Consider the following 18,440-nt stretch of genomic DNA (forward strand, 5'->3'; position numbering starts at 1 on the left):
TAATTACAGGACTAACTACTAGATTAAGCTGCTAATGATTAGCCATTTTAAACACTTTCATCCAAACCATCAATGGAACTACTATCTTGATCATGCACTACTTTATTTGAAGCCGTCTCAGTCCTCCTCTTGTTTCTGCTTTTCAATTCTTGTTCACTTTCATGTACAAACGAAACGAATGACTGAAGGCGTCTTGCTTGCGAGCTCTCGCTGTCGGAATCATAACGCCTGTAGTACTGGCGAAGAACATGAAGAACAAGAGCGAGAAAGCAAGCTATGCCGCTCGGCAGAAACTCCTCATCGGAAGGCGGTCTATGGATTGCTTAGATCCCACTGCAGTGCAAGCACTTTTCATCAGCCATTTATCATGAATGTTTGAAGATCCTCCCTTCTCCGATTAGTTTCAGAACCGCAGTTGACATGTCAATTAAATAAAAAAGTTCTTTTTTTTTTTTGGCCCGGAAGCCGTGCAATGCAAAAAGTTAAAAAACAAAATTGTATTTCTGCATCATGCAAAATATTGTTAGGGTAACTTATATTTTACATTCCCAGTTTGATGTCAATTTCAATTCCTTATAACATCTTTAAAACATTTTAATTTTATACATTTACTTATCATTTTATTTCAATTTCAAATATCCGTTAGAAAATCTATTAAGTTAACCGTTAAGTGATGACGTGACAAATATGAGATCCACATTTGTGCTAACGTGAATGCCAAATTTGTGTCACGTGACAAAAGAATAATTTTTTATGCATTTAAAATATAATAATATTTACCTTATTAAAAAAATAAAAATAAAAACCAAACAAATCCAGAAACCTAGCAAACCCCCACGCCATCCATACCCATTTCCCGCGACCTCCTCCATCTCTTTCTCTTCCTCATTCTCTCATTCTAACCTTGAATTTGTTGGAATTTATTAGGTTTATTTAGGAAATTAAGTAGAGATTTGATTTGATTTTGTAGTAGGGTATTTTTGGCATTTACGCATTAGGGTTTCTTAGGTCTATTGCTCTATAAATAGAGCTTGTAATTTAGTTTGAGAGCAAGTCATTCACAATGTAGTCTCTTAGAGTTTTGTAGCCGTTCCAGCATTAGTTCAATAATATTCCTATTATTTTGTAATCTTGTTTGTTCCGCACTCTGATATTCAATTTGGTATCAGAGCGGGTTCGATCCTTATGGTTCAATCCGTTCTTGTTGGTATCAATTTGTTTTGTCGCTTTTTGTTTTTTGGTTTAGTTTGGGTCTCGTTTAGGCTTTCGCTTCCGCTTTGGTCTGTGTCCTTTGTTCTTGGTCACTCTGTTTTTGTTCGTTTTGTCCTTGGATTTCTGTTTATGTTCTTTGTCTTTGGATTTCGGTATTGACCGTCAAATCGTGGTAGTCTTGAAAAAAAAAATAGAAAGAAAAACTGAACCGTCTGCACCCACTGCGGCACCGCAACTGCACTCTGACCTCTACCCGCATCACCACATCGTTTCCTGCATTGCATCTGCACCCTCTGCAACCCGTGCGTTTTCGTTGAATTTGGCGGTGTTTCTGTTGGTGGGAAAGACCTCAGCTTGACTATGAATGTTGCTGGGGTTGTCAAACGTTGGCTTTTGATTACATTTTCGTGGTCTATGATCAAGGATACCGTGACACTTATCAATTTGACAGGTACCTGATTGCGTTTTGCACTATAGTTCCTGCACTTGTTTGCACAGAAAGGAAAAGGGGACAAAGAAGAATAAGAAAAAAAAAGGACTGCTGTTGGTGGTTCGCACAGAAGGAAAAAAAGGAAGGAAGAAGGAAGGAAAAAAAATTGTTTGGATTTTTTGTTTTGCTGTTAGTTTAAGACCCATGCGGGCAAAAGGAAGAAAAAAAATATTTGGTTGGATTTTGTTTGTTTGTTTGGCATCGACATCGACATTTGCACTGGCATTGGCACTGGTATTGAAATCTTGCACTGGCACTGACATAGAAATCTTGCACTGGCATTGGAATCTTGCACTGACATTGGCATTGAAATCTTACACTTGCACCGATGGAATTTCGTATTGAAATTGGCATCGGAAGTTAAGCATAACAAAGCTTGCATCCACATCGTATGTTGGCAAACTCATGTCGTATACCGCCATGAGTTTGACGAAGGGTGTTGGAATTTATTAGGTTTATTTAGGAAATTAATTAGAGATTTGATTTGATTTTGTAGTAGGGTATTTTTGGCATTTACGCATTAGGGTTTCTTAGGTCTATTGCTCTATAAATAGAGCTTGTAATTTAGTTTGAGAGCAAGTCATTCACAATGTAGTCTCTTAGAGTTTTGTAGCCGTTCCAGCATTCTCAGTTAGTTCAATAATATTCCTATTATTTTGTAATCTTGTTTGTTCCGCATTCTGATATTCAATTGAATTGGCGTCGATCGAACCCACAAGATGCAGCCAACAATGACATCCAAAAAGCTAGAAACGACATCGGAGGGTTTTTGCTAAGCTTTTTGGAGTTGTGGTCGCCAGAGATCTCTGAAATGGAGATCTCGCCCGGCAAGACCTGGGGGTCGATGGTGAGGGAGGTGAAGTCGCCGAGGCCGTCGACGGTGCAGCCCAAGAAGTCGAATCCCAGGCCTAGATTGGTAACAGTTGCTGGGGCGAAGACCTTGACGGAGGTGAAGACGGGTTCGAGCTTACTGATGGTGAGGATGGGTCGAGAGGGGAGGGAGAAATTGCATCGGAGGTGGATGGGGTTGTGCTTCGATGATTGTAATAGGATGAGGGTGAAGGGCTTGAATGGAGATTGGTGGCAAATTGCCATTGCTGGGCGGAGGGGGCAGCTGAGGGAGTGTAGAGGAAGATGGGTTTCTGGGTTTGTTTGGTTTTTATTTATTTATTTTAATAGGGTAAATATTATTATATTTTAAATATATAAAAAAATTATTTTTTTGCTACATGATACAAATTTGGCAACCACATTAGCATAAATGTGGATCTCATATTTGCCACGTTATCACTTAACGATTTACTTAACAAATTTTCTAACAGATGTATGAAATTGAAATATTTTAAAGATGTTGTAAGAAATTGAAATCGATCCCAAATCTAATGATAAAATGTAATTTACCCATATTGTTAATGCAGATAAACCACCTTTGCATGTGACATAGTAGAGGATGAAGCGTATAGAATCCAATGGAAGCTCCAAGGAATATACCAATAAGAGGTGTACTATCCACACAACTCTTTTTACTTCTCACACATCATTTATTAATTTCTATCCGTATATGTTTTTCAATTCATCTAATCCAAGGACCGAAAATTAAAAAGGTATGTAAGAAGTAAAAAAGAATGTGTGAATATCACATCCCTACCAATAATTCATTTCCACAAATAATTCATTTCCACAAAGGCGTACACGTGTCAGTACCCCCAACAACCCTTGCTTGCTTGCGCTACAATGTCGATCGGAAAACCTGGATTTGCCAGTCAACAAGCTACACATCATACCCACAGTTCTCTCCCTCTCTTTCCTCCTCCAACGGTTCCCCCTTCCCTACTACTATGCTATGGTCTTAGGCTCTCTGTTTTTCTTCCCACATTTGTATATCTCTCTCGAATAATTTCATTTGGGATTTTGAATCTCTGCTTTTTCGCTGAATTCTTGATCTGGGTTTTCTGTATTTCCACCTGTTTCTCCGGAACGACTCGAATAATCAAATCTTTTGAGAAAAACAGAGGCTTGGAGTTGCAGAAGGAGCTTGCTTCCTTGATCCGGTGTGTGAAATTCTGCTTCTTGGATCGAGTTCTTGATGGTTTTGGACAGCTGGGTTTTGGCTTTTGGAGGCATTGATTGCGTAAAAGTGCTTTTTCTGTGAGCAAGTGGGGGTTGTGTGACAGCTGCTTTTGGATTTGGCTGAAGTTATGGTGGTTTAGTTGAAAAGGGTTGATAGAGAGGGAGAGGGAGAGAGAGAGAGAGAGAGAGATTGATGGGTTAGGAAGGAGAGATTAATGGCTTCAGGAACTGCAGATATATCACCACAGGTGACCGGATTGGATGGTGGGTGCTTAAAAGGAGGTGGAATGCAGACCATGGAAGATCAAAACGTCGACGCTTTGGCCAATTCAAACCACATTCCTACTGGAAAGCCTCCGAGAAACCTCTCGGTTATGCGAAATTGCACTAGCTATGCATTGTTGACCGAATCAGTAAGTCGACTGAAGCCTCATTTTTCTTCTTAATCTGCATTTATTTCTGAATTGGGTATGCAAATGATTTTGCTTTATATGCAATTATGCACAATGCACATACTTTTCCTCATCAAAACCGGAGAGATCAGAGATAGATACCGTGCGCGAAAAGGGTCGATTTTGCATTGTAAATTAAGAACATGCATTTGATGGGAAGTAAATTTGAATTGCAGAAATGAATCTGGTTTTTGGTGCTTAATATTTAGAGAATGCGACGCTAGATTCAAAAGGAAAAATTTTCGACGTGTTGAATTAGTAAGGGAATGCTACTAGCAAACTTGTTCAACTGTTATCTTAATATGCCAACCCTGCAATTTAATGGGACAATGTCTGCAACACATCTGGTTTTTCCTTGACGAAACTGCGTTGCACGCCTTATTATTGATCCGTTGTAGCATGCAATCCATATTTCTGTGCATATAAAGAATTTTCTGAGGTCAATGATATAATGCTTCACCGAAACAAAATGCTTCAACTAGTATGCTTTAATGGACCTCTATTTAAAAGAAGAAGAAGAAAATTAACTAATTATTCTTCTATGCTCTCATTTTTCCTAGGATTCAGATGTTGGAAGTATGGGATTAAAGTCGCCGGCAAGTGAGACAGCCGAGTTCGTATTTGTATTCCGTTCAGGAAGCTGCTCTGAGAAAGGACCTAAACAGTACATGGAGGATGAGTATATTTGCGTAGATAATCTTAGTGATCGTATTGGTGAAATCGAAAACTTGCCTTCCCCTGGGGCATTTTATGGGGTGCGTAACTTGGTCTTGTTAATTTCTTTTTGAGTGGTCCTTTTTATGCAGGGATAACCATACTTATACAAAGGAAATTTTCCATAGTTTCTTTTTGACAAAAGCCATCTTATTAAGTGAACTCTTACTGAAATTTTGTTGTTTTCCGCAGGTCTTTGACGGACATAATGGTGTTGATGCAGCATCATTCATCAAAAGCAACATCCTTAAGTTCATCGTTGAAGACTCTCACTTTCCATCTGTCGTTAGAAAGGCAGTTAGAAGGGCTTTTGTGAAGGCTGATCATGCTTTTGCAGATGCTAGCTCTGTCGATAAGTCCTCCGGTACCACTGCCCTAACTGCCCTGATCTTAGGAAGGTGAGCAATTTTACTATTTGAATCTATGAATCTATCTGTCTATGATAATCAACATTAAGATCTGTAATTACGGTTGTTGGCACTGATTAATCATTGAAAAAGTTGAAACAATAATGATTAAATCTGCGTCTACAATGTTTACTTTATTGCGAATGCTGCTGTACTCTTTCAGGACCATGCTAATCGCTAATGCTGGGGACTGTCGAGCTGTGTTGGGGAAGCGGGGAAGGGCAATTGAGCTATCTAAAGATCACAAACCTAACTGCACCTCTGAAAGATTAAGAATTGAAAAGCTGGGTGGTGTCATCTATGATGGCTACCTCAATGGCCAACTATCCGTGGCGCGTGCTCTTGGAGACTGGCATATCAAGGGCTCGAAAGGTTCAACTTGCCCCTTGAGCTCCGAGCCAGAGCTGGAGGAAATTGTCCTAACAGAAGAAGACGAGTTCTTGATAATTGGCTGTGATGGCTTATGGGATGTGATGAGCAGCCAGTGTGCAGTTACAATGGTGAGGAAGGAGCTCATGCAGCACAATGATCCCGAGAGATGTTCAAAAGTGCTTGTCAAGGAGGCACTCCAACGAAACACCTGCGATAACCTCACTGTTGTCGTGGTCTGTTTCTCCGAAGATCCACCTCCTAAAACCGAAATTCCCAAATCTCACAAGAGGAGAAGCATTTCAGCTGAAGGGTTGGACCTTCTCCAGGGTGTCTTAAGCAACATTTGAACACAACTTGCATAGATAAGATGGAGCTTACACCCCTGTCGGGGATTTTTCTGAGTCGCTCCAGAACCCCTGCTGCGGCTTCCCCTTCCGGGTTTCTTTAACTCTTAAGTCCTGTACAACTTGAGATACGATTAACAATCTCGAATTTGATTCTTTAAAATCAGAATTTTTTTGAATGTTAGAATTGCATAAGTTGCTGCAGGGCTTGCACCGGTCAGCTTACTTTCAACTTGATTAAATAGCAAACTCTACAAGTAGTAGTCCTCCTATATGTACAAATTGAAGAAATATGGGTCATGTCTACAGCTTTTTTTCCTCTCTCTTCCAAGTTTTTTTTTTTAACGAGATAATATTATAAACTACTCTAATCTACGGTATTGATTTGATACCGGCATGGGCATGCCGGGGCACTGGGACGCGTAATGCTGGGCGTTGTCGTTAAAGCACGTGATGAGAATGCCAAGGTGAAGCAGTCGGATCCGTACTGCCAGTACATGTCCTTGGAGTCCATCTGTAAGTCTTAGTACGGCTAATTCTATGGGGATCAAGATTGTTAGGGAGTAGAAGTGATTTTGGAAGATGTCTAAATTCTAAACCCTAGGTTTTTTTAGGAGAAAAAGGGAAAAGAAACCCTGTATTTGTTACTCATATTCTAAAATTTTTTGTTTCATTAAGAGAAATTGAATTCGTAATTTGGAAAAGATATTGATAGACTGTCTGACTAGGACAACTCTCACACTGAATGAAATAAAAATACATAAAATTTTATGTTGTGCCCTACTGATGACGAGGTCAAGCACCTGGCCACAAAACTAATGCACTCCGAGAGGATACATATAGATTTGCCGCACAAGACACACATGTTTGGTTAAAATTACAAACTTTCATTCGAACAGACTACTAACTTGTAGCGATTTTGGTTTTCTTTTTTTGTACTAGATCAAAATACTTTGGTCCTTGCTCTAAATGGTTACGCATTTTTCCTAATCCTTGGTAAAATCATGACATGACAAAAAATTAGTAAGTTACCACTCTTCTTCCATAAAAAATGAAAAAAAGAAGAAGTTACCACTTCTTTTTTGTTCAAAAAAAAAAAAAAAAATGAAAGTGATGATAATGGGTTGGGTCCAATAGTATCAAACCAAAAGCCCAGCCCACCAAGGCCTACTCCTACTTGCTTCACTCTCCATTTCCCACAGAACCCAGACCTCCCAGGCGGGTGTCTGTAGTCGAGTAGCAAAACCCATGGCAACCCTGAAGGAAATCCTAACCCGACGACCCGTGACGGCGACGATCCGCCTCACGGTCCCGGCGGGAGCAGCCCGACCCGTAGCTCCGGTGGGTCCCGCTCTGGGTCAATACAGGCTCAACCTGATGGCCTTCTGCAAGGACTTCAACGCCCGGACCCAAAAGTACAAACCCGACACGCCCATGGCGGTGATCATCACCGCCTTCAAAGACAACACCTTCGAGTTCACGGTGAGGTCGCCGTCCGTCACATGGTACCTGAAGAAGGCCGCCGGGATCGAGTCCGGCAGCAGCCGTCCCGGACACGCGGTGGCGTCGACGCTGTCGGTGAGGCACGTGTACGAGATCGCGAAGATGAAGCAGTCCGACCCGTATTGCCAGTACATGCCATTGGAGTCCATTTGTAAGTCGGTTATCGGTACCGCTAATTCTATGGGAATGAAGGTTGTTAAGGAATTGGAATGATTTGGGGGAAAATGCGCAATTTGAAACCCTAGGTTTTATAGTAATTGTTGTTTTTGGGGAAAAGATTGTGTCTTTTTGTTGGGTTTGAGATATGCTGATTCATAGGATGAACGATTATGATAGTATGCACGAAGGTCCGTGATTAAAACACTAAGAGTTTTAAGTAGGAGTTACTACTAATCTTTAAGTAGCCAAGTATTGTTCTTTTGTTAGTGATCATGAGATTAGCGTAATTGAGTGGCTCTTTTCTGCTTGTGATTTCGTGGTAGTTTTCGACGAGGAATGAGGAGGGTTTTCGTTTCGTTGAACTAGCCTTGTTTTGTTTATGATGTCTCTGTTTATGCATCTGAGTGTCGTGATATTGTGGTAACTGAAGAAACACCTGAAGTTGATTGATTGAAAAATGTCGCTCGGTTTCAAATGTAGGAGTAGTTTGATCGTAGGTAGAATTCGGATTTTTCCTTTTCTGTTTGTTAGATCATTTGAATATGGTTGTGTATACTTTTAGTTTGCCAAGTTGGAATGCGGTTTCCGGGAAGGGATACGGGAGTATCTATGGCTGGAAATTTCAGTTTGTGAATTGTGATGTTGTGTTTTAGGCTCTTGAGTGAGTTTGATGATTTGAAAACAGATCATATCGTTTTAAATTCTATTGCAATGATGTACATGATTAGAGGTTTGAGTTGAAGAGGTAGGATGGAACGAGTTTTGAAATTTCGGAAACAATGGAGGGAGGACAAAGGGGTAGGTGGTTCTAGTTTTTATCGGAGTGCCTCATATTTGTATGTATAAGGAAAATTGATTGGGTGAAGCATTTGAGCTGTTTATAAGAGTTGGAGCATGTTACTAGTTCGGTTTTGTGAGGAGACGCCACGGAGAATACAAGGAGCTATATAATCAGATGGTTGGGGAAGGGGAGGTGTAGGCCTTCTTGTCCATGATCATTTCATCTATGAACTTTGGCGTGACAAAGGGCTTGTTTGGATGTGCTTTTATAATGACTGAAAGTATTTTTAGAGAAAATGTTTTTCGGTTCCAAAAGCATTTGAAGTGCTTTCTGCAAGAAGCACCAGTTATGTGCTTCTTCTAGGATGCACTTTTAAGTGTTTTTCCAAAATTTTCTTGCATTTTAACTAAGGATTGGTTCAAAAAACATTTTAACCAAAAACGTTTTTAGTCATTTTAAAAGCACATCCAAACGAGCTCAAAAAGGGTATGGTCGTTGCGCCTTTGGGCTGATGAAAGAGATTATTATTCATGGTTACTTTCCTGTAGCATCAACATTTGATGTTCATGATTTGATGATTTGACCATGGAAGTTAGGAACTTAAATGTTTCTCTGGAACTCATGGTCCTCTGAGGGGTTTGCCGGGCTGCTTTGATTTTACACAAAAATTGCAATTGGTACAAAAGGTCGTCAAAGGAACTTGTTTTTTCTACGTCTAAATTAGGAACATAATGGTTAGAGTCTTGAGTGAACAAGAATGTTGGGGAGACAGTAGCAGACTTTGCCTTATGAAGTAGTTTTTCTTCTTGCATTCCAAGTCAATCATTCTAAAAATATAAAGTCTAGCTTATTATCCGAATTATGAATTGTTAAGGTATGAAGTAAATAAGAGATATTTCCGTGCTATTAGTTGTATAAAATTATATATTTATATTTTTCGTAACATGATTGTATGCAACGGGAGCATTTTTGCCCACCACTATAAACTATGGTGTATGCTTACCATACACCTAATCAATTGATATGTGTTCTTTCACCTAATTTCAGTTAACTTTCACATTAAATGTTAGTTTTTCAATTTTGAAAAAAATTAACCAAGATTAAGTGAATTGATACGTATCAATTGATTAGGTGTATGATAAGTATACATCATAATTTATGATGGTGAGCAAAAATGCTTCCGTATGCAACTGGTGATATGACGTATTAATTGTCGTGAAGACGGCTCTTTGTTGACAATAAATGGTTGAAAAGTTGCAACTGTTAATTCAACAGAAAGGTCTTAAATTTAAAAATTAGTACAAAATGTGGTAGAAAATTAGAAATTCAATTTGGTGGTGCTTGTCTGCGCTGTCGTCACCGATATTGCTACATCAATGAGAAATTATGTGTATAACGACACCGAAGCCGTAACATTCAAAAGACACCTGTCATGAAACTCCAAAACAAAATTAGGTTTGATATAGGCTAATTATATTAACATCCTACAAATTGTTGAATAAATTCTACAAACTTAATACACTCAACATTTGCTTTTTCACTTAAAAATTATCTTAATACACTCCACTTACTTTTCCATAATACCCCACATCCCACATTCTCAATATACATCTTATATTTTGTACATACATCCCACATTTCTCAAATTTTATAACACTCATTTTTTATTTTCAGAGATTGAATCTAACCATATGAACACTAAAAGATGAATATGAATATAGAAGTCTAAACAATGCAGCAAACGCAAAATTAAATAATTATCGATATCATCGAAATCACTAAAACAATGAAAACTATGAAGTCTTACCTCATGTGAAGCCCCTGAAACATCGATTTTGTGTTCCATTCGTCAAAAACAATTTTTCTTAATCAACATGTTTGATAGTTGAGAAGATAAATAATACGCCAAAAGTGATTTGGGATGTATTTATAAATCTTTATTTTTTTTAAAGCCTAATAAGGTCAAAATTGTCATTGCATAGTGGAGTAAATAAGTCATTTAATATTAAATTTTAATGTGGGGTGTATTCAACATTTTGTGGGGTATTAATATAAAAACCCTTGATATACCATGATTTCAACGAAATTTATAATCAAGAAAATAATGAAATTAAAAAAAAAAAATTTAATAGGGATTTGTAATTTTATAGTTAAATTGATTAATAAAAAGGAGGTTTTAGAAAATGAAAACATAATAAGGTTGGGTAACAATGCATCATTTTATTTTCTTGAGAGGTGTTTCCACTACTATATATTGATTTGTTAGACAGTTTCATATTATCAACAATCACGTCATATAATTTATAAAATATAATTTAAACAAATAATCCTAATAATACGGTGCATTATACAAAATATAATAATACAATTAATTAAACATCTTAAATAAAATTTTCAACTAATTATATAATTATGACATTTATCGAACCGTGTTTCTGTCGTACGGACAATTTCCCCCCTAACAAGCCGTGTTTCAACTTTCAACCAATTATTCTCATTTGGCTCCTTCGATTACTTCCAAGCTACCCAGCAACCCGCCACATCTACACCAACCATCTTTCCTAATTCCCAATTTCCGTCAACTCTTTTACTCCAATCCAATCTCCAAATTCTCTCTTTTTCCTCCCTAAACCCCAAAATTCCAAATTTCTTACTTTCTACCATTAAAAATTAGAAACTTGCAATTGTCCACCCAGCGAGCGGCACAGAGCGGCAGCAGCCATGGTGGTGTTTGACAAAGAAGCCGGCTCCTCCACCAACACCCTCCCGCCCTTCCCCCGGGAAGATACTCCTCTCCTCTCCAAACCCAGCAAGCTCTCCTCCCAACCCAAGACCTTCGCCAACGTCTTCATCGCCATCGTCGGCTCCGGCGTGCTGGGTCTACCCTACACCTTCAAGAAAACCGGCTGGGTCTTCGGCTCCCTCATGCTCTTCTCCGTCGCCTTCCTCACCTACCACTGTATGATGCTCCTAATCCACACCCGCCGCAAGCTCGAATCCCTCCACGGCGGCGGCCTCTCAAAGATCGCGTCTTTCGGCGACCTGGGCTTCGCCGTCTGCGGCCCAGTCGGCCGGTTCTCCGTCGACGTCATGATCGTCCTCGCCCAGGCCGGGTTCTGCGTCAGCTACCTAATCTTCATATCAAACACTTTAGCCTTTGTTTTCAATTACTCCGGCCCGGACCGGATTCTTGGTCTGACCCCCAAATCAATCTACCTCTGGGGATGTTTCCCATTCCAGCTGGGTCTGAATTCGATTCCAACCCTGACCCATCTCGCCCCTCTGAGCATTTTCGCTGACGTCGTCGACCTCGGCGCCATGGGAGTTGTAATGGTGGTAGACGTCATGATCTTCCTCCAAAACAAACCCGCTCTGCAGGCGTTCGGCGGCTTCTCCGTCTTCTTCTACGGCCTCGGCGTGGCGGTTTATGCCTTCGAGGGGATCGGAATGATCCTCCCCCTTGAATCCGAAGCCAAAAACAAAGAAAACTTCGGGAAAGTCCTGGCCTTGAGCATGGCATTCATAGCTCTGATCTACGGATCATTCGGAATTCTGGGTTACTTCGCATTCGGGGAAGAAACCAAAGACATAATCACAACCAATTTCGGGCAGGGCGTTGTGAGCACACTGGTGCAGCTGGGTCTGTGCATAAACCTGTTCTTCACTCTCCCGTTGATGATGAACCCGGTTTTCGAGGTCGTGGAGCGGCGGTTCTGCGGCTCCACCTACTCCCTGTGGCTGCGGTGGCTGACGGTTTTTGGGGTGAGCCTGGTGGCGCTGCTGGTGCCGAATTTCGCAGATTTCTTGTCGCTGGTGGGGAGCAGTGTGTGTGTGGCGCTGGGGTTTGTGCTGCCTGCTCTGTTTCATCTGATGGTGTTTAGGGATGAGCTGAGTTGGTTTGGGAGTGTTTTGGATGGGTGCATTGTGGTATTGGGTGTGGTGATTGGGGTGTCTGGGACTTGGTCCTCAGTGGCGGAGATTATTGCACCCAAAGCTCGATTTGGTTGAGTGGTTGATCAATTAAGCTTTGATTTGCTGCTGCCAAAACTGTACTTTGTTGCTAGTTTTGTTGATTATTTCACCAATTGTAAGGACTTAGATGTATGTTTTGTGACATAGTGGATATTTTTCCAATTGTAAGGACATCAAATTTACTGGTGATTTGGTGGATTGAGTTGGTACTTCTTGTTGATACTGCTTTTTAAAAGGTTAAAAGTTGTTTGAGTTTGTTTTTGAGTAAATTATAGCAATTATCTCTCAATTTTAACTCAATTAGAGCTATGATCCCTCAAGAAAAAATTCATTACCATTAGTCTCTCAACTTATCAAAGCGTACAGCTATGGTCAATTTCATCAACTCCGTTAGAACTTCCGTCAAAATGAGTTACGCGTCATGCATGTGAGACTTGAGGCTAAATCAAGGGGTAAATATGAAAAATCAAATAAGAAAAATTGTATCAATGATCCCTCAACTTTAATTCAACTAGACAAATTGTCCCTCAAATTTAATTAGATCATAGGTGCCCTAAACCTTAAAGTGTTTTTTATTGCGTTTTAGAGTTTGTTTTTCGCAAATTGCTTCTGAATAGGGTTTTAGCCTTTTAGGGTTTGGAGTTCTCCATGATTTTAGATCATAGATCCTAAACCCTAAACATTTAAATGCACTTTCCAAAAATGTGAAACATCATATTCGATTAAATAAATAAAAAAATGTCTTAAATACGTTGTGATGTCAAAGAAGGGTGTACAAAAATGTGAAACATCCTCTATCTTTATGGGTATGTCTTTAATGTCACATAACAGTAAATATTATTCGAATTTGAATCGTTGAATTCAATTTTCACAATTGTTAGATAATCAAATTTCTTCTCAATCATTTATTTTTGGCACCACTAATAAGAGTTTGGAAGTGCTCTACTTTTGGCACCTACAACTCCACAACTTCATGCACATTTCAGGCCTTATTAATGTTGACAGACATTTACGTCAGGACCAAGAGTAGAAGAACTTGCATAAAATGAGTTCGTCGCTGCATGACATCCCCATCCTTAATAAATAAGTAAAGAATTCTATTCGTGATCATATCTCTTGTTTGAACAAAAGATAAACCACAATTTGTGTGCTCATATTGATTATATTATGAGGCTTGAACAATACAATGACTTGTAACGCCCCAAATGTTTGATGATTTAGACTTTAATAGACAAAAGGGGAAAGCCATAAAGAAATCAAAGACTATTGGGCAGGTGGCTAACACCCATCAAACCAACATCAACCCCTTTCTAACACCTCAGAAATCGATCACTTCACTCCACTTAATGAGTATTCCCCACCCCAGCAGTCCCCCCAAAATCCATGGCCACCTCATACTTTTAGTGATTTCCCAAAAACCCCAAATCCCTAATTTTGCAATTTCTCAGAAATCGATACTCCTACCTAGTGAGTTTGCTTGATTATGACTACGGACAGAGTAAAGTTTCTCAAAACCTCTCGCAGGTGTCCCCCTTTTTGGAAAAAAAAATAAATAACAATACAGTGCTCCAAGTTATAAGATGTTTTTAAGAAAAAATTGTAGCGCGATATTGTTAGTGAGTTAAATAGTTAATTATTAAGAAGAAAAAAAAGATCGATAAAGATCGAACCCTCATCATGAATTATAAGCATAATTATTTTCTGTCACTGCGATAAAACACCATCAATTATTTCAAATCATTAACTATTAAAAAATTATTTTTTATATCTTTTAAACGATTAAAACGTTCGAAATGATCTAGTCCGGATCACGTACAACATCCCCATCGCGAAGGGGCAAAATGACCCACCACTTGCTGCACCGAGAAAAAATGCCAGCAATAGCAAGCAACTAGGAAAATAAAGCAAGCAAGGAGAAAAAAGTGGAGAGACATCGGAGGAGAGAGGAGAAGAGCCTTTCTGTTGAACACCACACAATCCTCCATTTTAATCTCTGACACAAGGAAGAGTGAGTGAGTCTCCTTCCTCATTGCAATGCAGTCGTCGATTCAAATCAACCAAACTTCCCACTTTTAGCTTTTACCCATCGTTTCAAATCGCCTTCCATTGACGAAATCGCAGTAAAGGTCGTTGCTTTTTGGGTTTTGGGTTCGTATTCAGGAAACCCAGTTCGAATTTGGATCGGAAAAGGAGAGAAACCTGGTTGGATCAATGTCGTGCTCATCTTCATCTGGGTCGGAGGAGGACGATGAGGGCATCGACTCCTACAGGAAAGGAGGCTACCACGCCGTCAGGGTCGGCGATCAGTTCAACGGCGGCCGCTACGTGGCTCAGAGGAAGCTCGGTTGGGGTCAGTTCTCCACCGTCTGGCTCGCTTACGACACCACCACCTCTGTAAGCCAAGCTTCTTTTTTCATTCATTTTTTGTGTCATTAAAAATGTTTCTTTTTATTATTAGTTATTGGTATGAAATCTTTTCTGCATTACATTTTAATCCCTGAAATTTATTTGCTTTTCATTCATAATTTACATTTGTTTATCGACTTTAGCAATTTTCTTTGTATTATGATGCTTACATGTCTAAGATCTTCCTTAATTTTTTCAAATTTGCATTCTCCATGCATTTTTTTTTATTGATGTATGATTTACCTTTCAACCGTATTCGATTGTCTTCGATTCGATGTTTGATCACTTTTGGATAGGCTGAAGAAGGGATTTTTGTCAACAAGACATTATCTTCATATGTTCTGTATATGCAGTAATGCTGAATGCATAATTTCTCTGTGTTTTCGTATTACGATTGTAAATTTTAGTTCACTGCTTCCATTTTTGGCTCTTTCGTTGCCCCATGCATCCGTGTGAAGTAGATAAATCGAAGGAAGAATAATATGTTTACTTCAGTTACTCTGATTGTTGCATCATCTTATTTCTCTTTTGTATTTGTTAGATGTACGTTGCTCTTAAGATTCAGAAAAGTGCAGCACAGTTTGCTCAAGCCGCTCTTCATGAGATTGAACTTCTTTCTAGTATTGCGGAAGGCGACCCCATGCATTCCAAGTGTGTTGTGCGACTGATTGACCATTTTAAGCACGCAGGCCCGAACGGGCAGCATCAATGCATGGTCCTTGAGTTTCTTGGCGATAGCTTACTTCGGCTGATCAAGTATAACCGTTACAAAGGCCTTAAGTTGAATAAAGTTAGGGAGATCTGCAAATACATACTGATAGGTCTCGACTATTTGCATAGAGAACTTGGTATAATCCACACTGACCTCAAACCCGAAAACATTCTTCTCTGTAACACCATTGATCCTGCCAAAGATCCAGTCAGGGCTGGCCTCACACCAATTCTGGAAAGGCCTGAAGGGAACCTGAAGGGTGGAGCCACCATGACTCTTGTTGAGAAAAAGTTGAAAAGGAGGGCAAGGAAGGCAGTTGCTAAGATTTCGTTGAGAAGAGAATCTATGGGAGTTATTGAACTTCCCAAGTCCGAAAGAAACCTGGATGGGAATGATGTAAAGTGCAAGGTTGTTGATTTCGGAAATGGATGTTGGGCCAACAAGCAAATTGCAGAAGAGATTCAAACAAGGCAGTATAGAGCTCCTGAAGTTATCCTTCGATCTGGTTATTCTTACTCAGTTGATATGTGGTCCTTTGCCTGCACTGCCTTCGAGCTTGCAACTGGCGACATGTTGTTTGCTCCAAAGGTGGGACAGGGCTTTAGTGAGGATGAGGTAAAGATGGTTTCACTTTTACACCATTCTGTTTTCGTTTTATAACAAAATTCTATCACAACAAAGTTGTAGAGAGTATCCGTCTTTTCCATATTTGAGAATTCAATTAAACCCCATGGTTTCTCTTTTAAAGCTTTGAACCCCAGCTCCCCAGACAATTCTAATGTATGTAGACGGGAATTTCTCTTTATGTACAATTCGACATTTTGAATCAGGTTTCATGTTATCGACTGTATTTAGTTCTTCATGTTAATTAAATACTTGCAGTTTGTCAAATTTGTGCGATTGGTCATGTTATGCAGAGAATACTCCATTTCTTACTGCCTTCTGTTTACTGGTTTGCAATTGAAATATTTGTTCGATTGATTTCAGGACCACCTTGCATTGATGATGGAACTCCTTGGGAAGATGCCTCGAAAGGTGAAATTTTAATCCTTAATCTCCCCTTTATAGTTATATTTCTCGAATAACTTTGTCTGGTACCATTCCTCTCTTATACTTGGGTTTTCAGGTAGCAATTGGTGGAGCTCGTTCCAAGGACTTCTTTGATCGACATGGTGATCTAAAGAGAATCCGCAGGCTGAAGTTTTGGCCACTCGATAAAATACTGATTGATAGGTACAAATTTTCAGAGACTGATGCTCGGGAGTTTGCAGAGTTTCTTTGCCCCATTTTCGACTTTGCACCAGAGAAGCGGCCAACAACTCAACAGTGCCTCCAACACCCGTGGATCATTGGCAGTACTTCGAACCAGAGCGAGATGAAAAATAAATCTAAAGTGGAAAAGGTGAATGTTGGGATGAGCAACCATCAGATCAAGGTTGGCAAGTGAAGAAAACCCTGGAGGATGGAGGATGATGATGCCGGCAACACCTACCACACCATTTCTAACGCTTCCAAATGACTCCCCTCCGCACGTATGACCTATTGATTGCGATTTAATTTTGTTGATTACGCATCTAATACGATTCTTATTATTTTTCAATTAACTATTACTATAAGAGATGTAAATTAGTAACGATTTTCGCGAGAAAAATGATGTCGAAAAATTTGGATAGAGAATTCGGCTGTCGCTTCGGATATCTGCCCCTGGTGGCTTGTATACTAGCTAAAACCAGAACAATGTTTTCCCACAATTTTTATGCCGATGATGAAGATTGATGACTTTCTTGAGTTAGGGTTTTAGTTTTCTTAATCCTTTCTTGACCTTTGTTTTGCTCTCCAATTTTATTCCTAATTTCTTGAGAATGGAAGATGAATCTGATAAGAATTCGGTACGGATTTGTGCTTAATGAGAATATAATTCAATGGTACGGATTCGTGCTTAATGAGAATATAATTCAATGGATTGTGATGAATTTATACCCGAATAGACAGCGTTAAGATTCGTGCTTAATTAGAAACATTGATAATTAGTTATGGTAAATCTATATCCTAATAACGAACAATGAATGTTTCGAACTAACTGCTACAACTGCCTTTTTTTGTGACATAACATTCCACCATTACATGTACAATAAATCGAGTCCGGATTGTCGCCGGATTCTCTTTGTGAGGATTTCGGAGATCCGTGAATCGTATCTGTTCATCGTACATCGTGCGGTCAGAAATCATTTTAAATATTTTTATTTAAAAATAAACATAAACAGTACTTAATAAAAATTGATCATGTACGATAAACGAACACGATTCACGAATTCCAAGATCCTCACCAAAAGGATCCGGGGTTGGCAATAAATCGACTGATTTGCAACAAATCAATTGACAAATGAAACATGCTTAATTCCAGCGTCAACTAACAGGTGTATGAAAACCCAAGTGGGGTCACCGCCAAACAACAAGTGGGCCCCACTGCCGACGTACAACAGCAACTTCTGAAACTAATTAACTACGGCAATGCACTGACACGTCGTCATGAAATTTTTTATATTTTAGCATGTCACAGCAGGGATTCTAATATACGAAATATTTGAGTGTTTCGATCGTTAGATTTTTGTTTTTTGTTATGAAAATTTGTAATCTCATTAAAAGATTTGGAATGTAAATTTCGAGCATCTTACAATTTTTATGTTATTCTTTTACTATTTGATCTGATTACTGTATTGTTAATTAAGAATCTAAAAGAATGCATGAAGATTACAAAGTTTATAAGCCAAAATGAGATCCAAAAGTTAATAGAAGTGAAAATGTTATAATAGCTCACTCTCAAGTGGACGAAACTCCTGCATTTG

At 39.3% G+C, this 18,440-nt stretch overlaps 4 protein-coding genes across 4 annotated transcripts; all 4 read left to right on the plus strand.

The window, feature by feature from the left end:
- Nucleotides 1-3,463: 3,463 nt before the first annotated feature.
- LOC103455553 (probable protein phosphatase 2C 47) lies at nucleotides 3,464-6,240 on the plus strand. Its single transcript, XM_008395143.4, has 4 exons — nucleotides 3,464-4,185; nucleotides 4,785-4,979; nucleotides 5,131-5,336; nucleotides 5,509-6,240. The coding sequence occupies exons 1-4, from the start codon at nucleotides 3,988-3,990 to the stop codon at nucleotides 6,062-6,064; spliced, it is 1,155 nt and encodes a 384-aa protein (XP_008393365.2). The 5' UTR covers nucleotides 3,464-3,987; the 3' UTR covers nucleotides 6,065-6,240.
- Nucleotides 6,241-7,236: 996 nt separating this feature from the next.
- LOC103418277 (large ribosomal subunit protein uL11m-like) lies at nucleotides 7,237-7,967 on the plus strand. The gene has a single exon (XM_008356414.4). The coding sequence runs from the start codon at nucleotides 7,310-7,312 to the stop codon at nucleotides 7,775-7,777; it is 468 nt and encodes a 155-aa protein (XP_008354636.2). The 5' UTR covers nucleotides 7,237-7,309; the 3' UTR covers nucleotides 7,778-7,967.
- A 2,820-nt stretch (nucleotides 7,968-10,787) lies between these two features.
- On the plus strand, nucleotides 10,788-12,745 carry LOC103418251 (amino acid transporter AVT3B-like). The gene has a single exon (XM_008356386.4). It carries the CDS (start codon nucleotides 11,226-11,228, stop codon nucleotides 12,510-12,512), a length of 1,287 nt encoding a protein of 428 aa, XP_008354608.2. The 5' UTR covers nucleotides 10,788-11,225; the 3' UTR covers nucleotides 12,513-12,745.
- Nucleotides 12,746-14,266: 1,521 nt separating this feature from the next.
- LOC103418253 (uncharacterized) lies at nucleotides 14,267-17,373 on the plus strand. The gene is made up of 4 exons (XM_008356387.4): nucleotides 14,267-14,870; nucleotides 15,424-16,209; nucleotides 16,582-16,629; nucleotides 16,721-17,373. The coding sequence occupies exons 1-4, from the start codon at nucleotides 14,688-14,690 to the stop codon at nucleotides 17,039-17,041; spliced, it is 1,338 nt and encodes a 445-aa protein (XP_008354609.2). The 5' UTR covers nucleotides 14,267-14,687; the 3' UTR covers nucleotides 17,042-17,373.
- The last annotated feature ends 1,067 nt before the right edge of the window (nucleotides 17,374-18,440 follow it).

This window comes from Malus domestica, chromosome 02 (assembly GCF_042453785.1).
Source record: "Malus domestica chromosome 02, GDT2T_hap1".
In the NCBI taxonomy this organism is placed as follows: domain Eukaryota; kingdom Viridiplantae; phylum Streptophyta; class Magnoliopsida; order Rosales; family Rosaceae; genus Malus; species Malus domestica.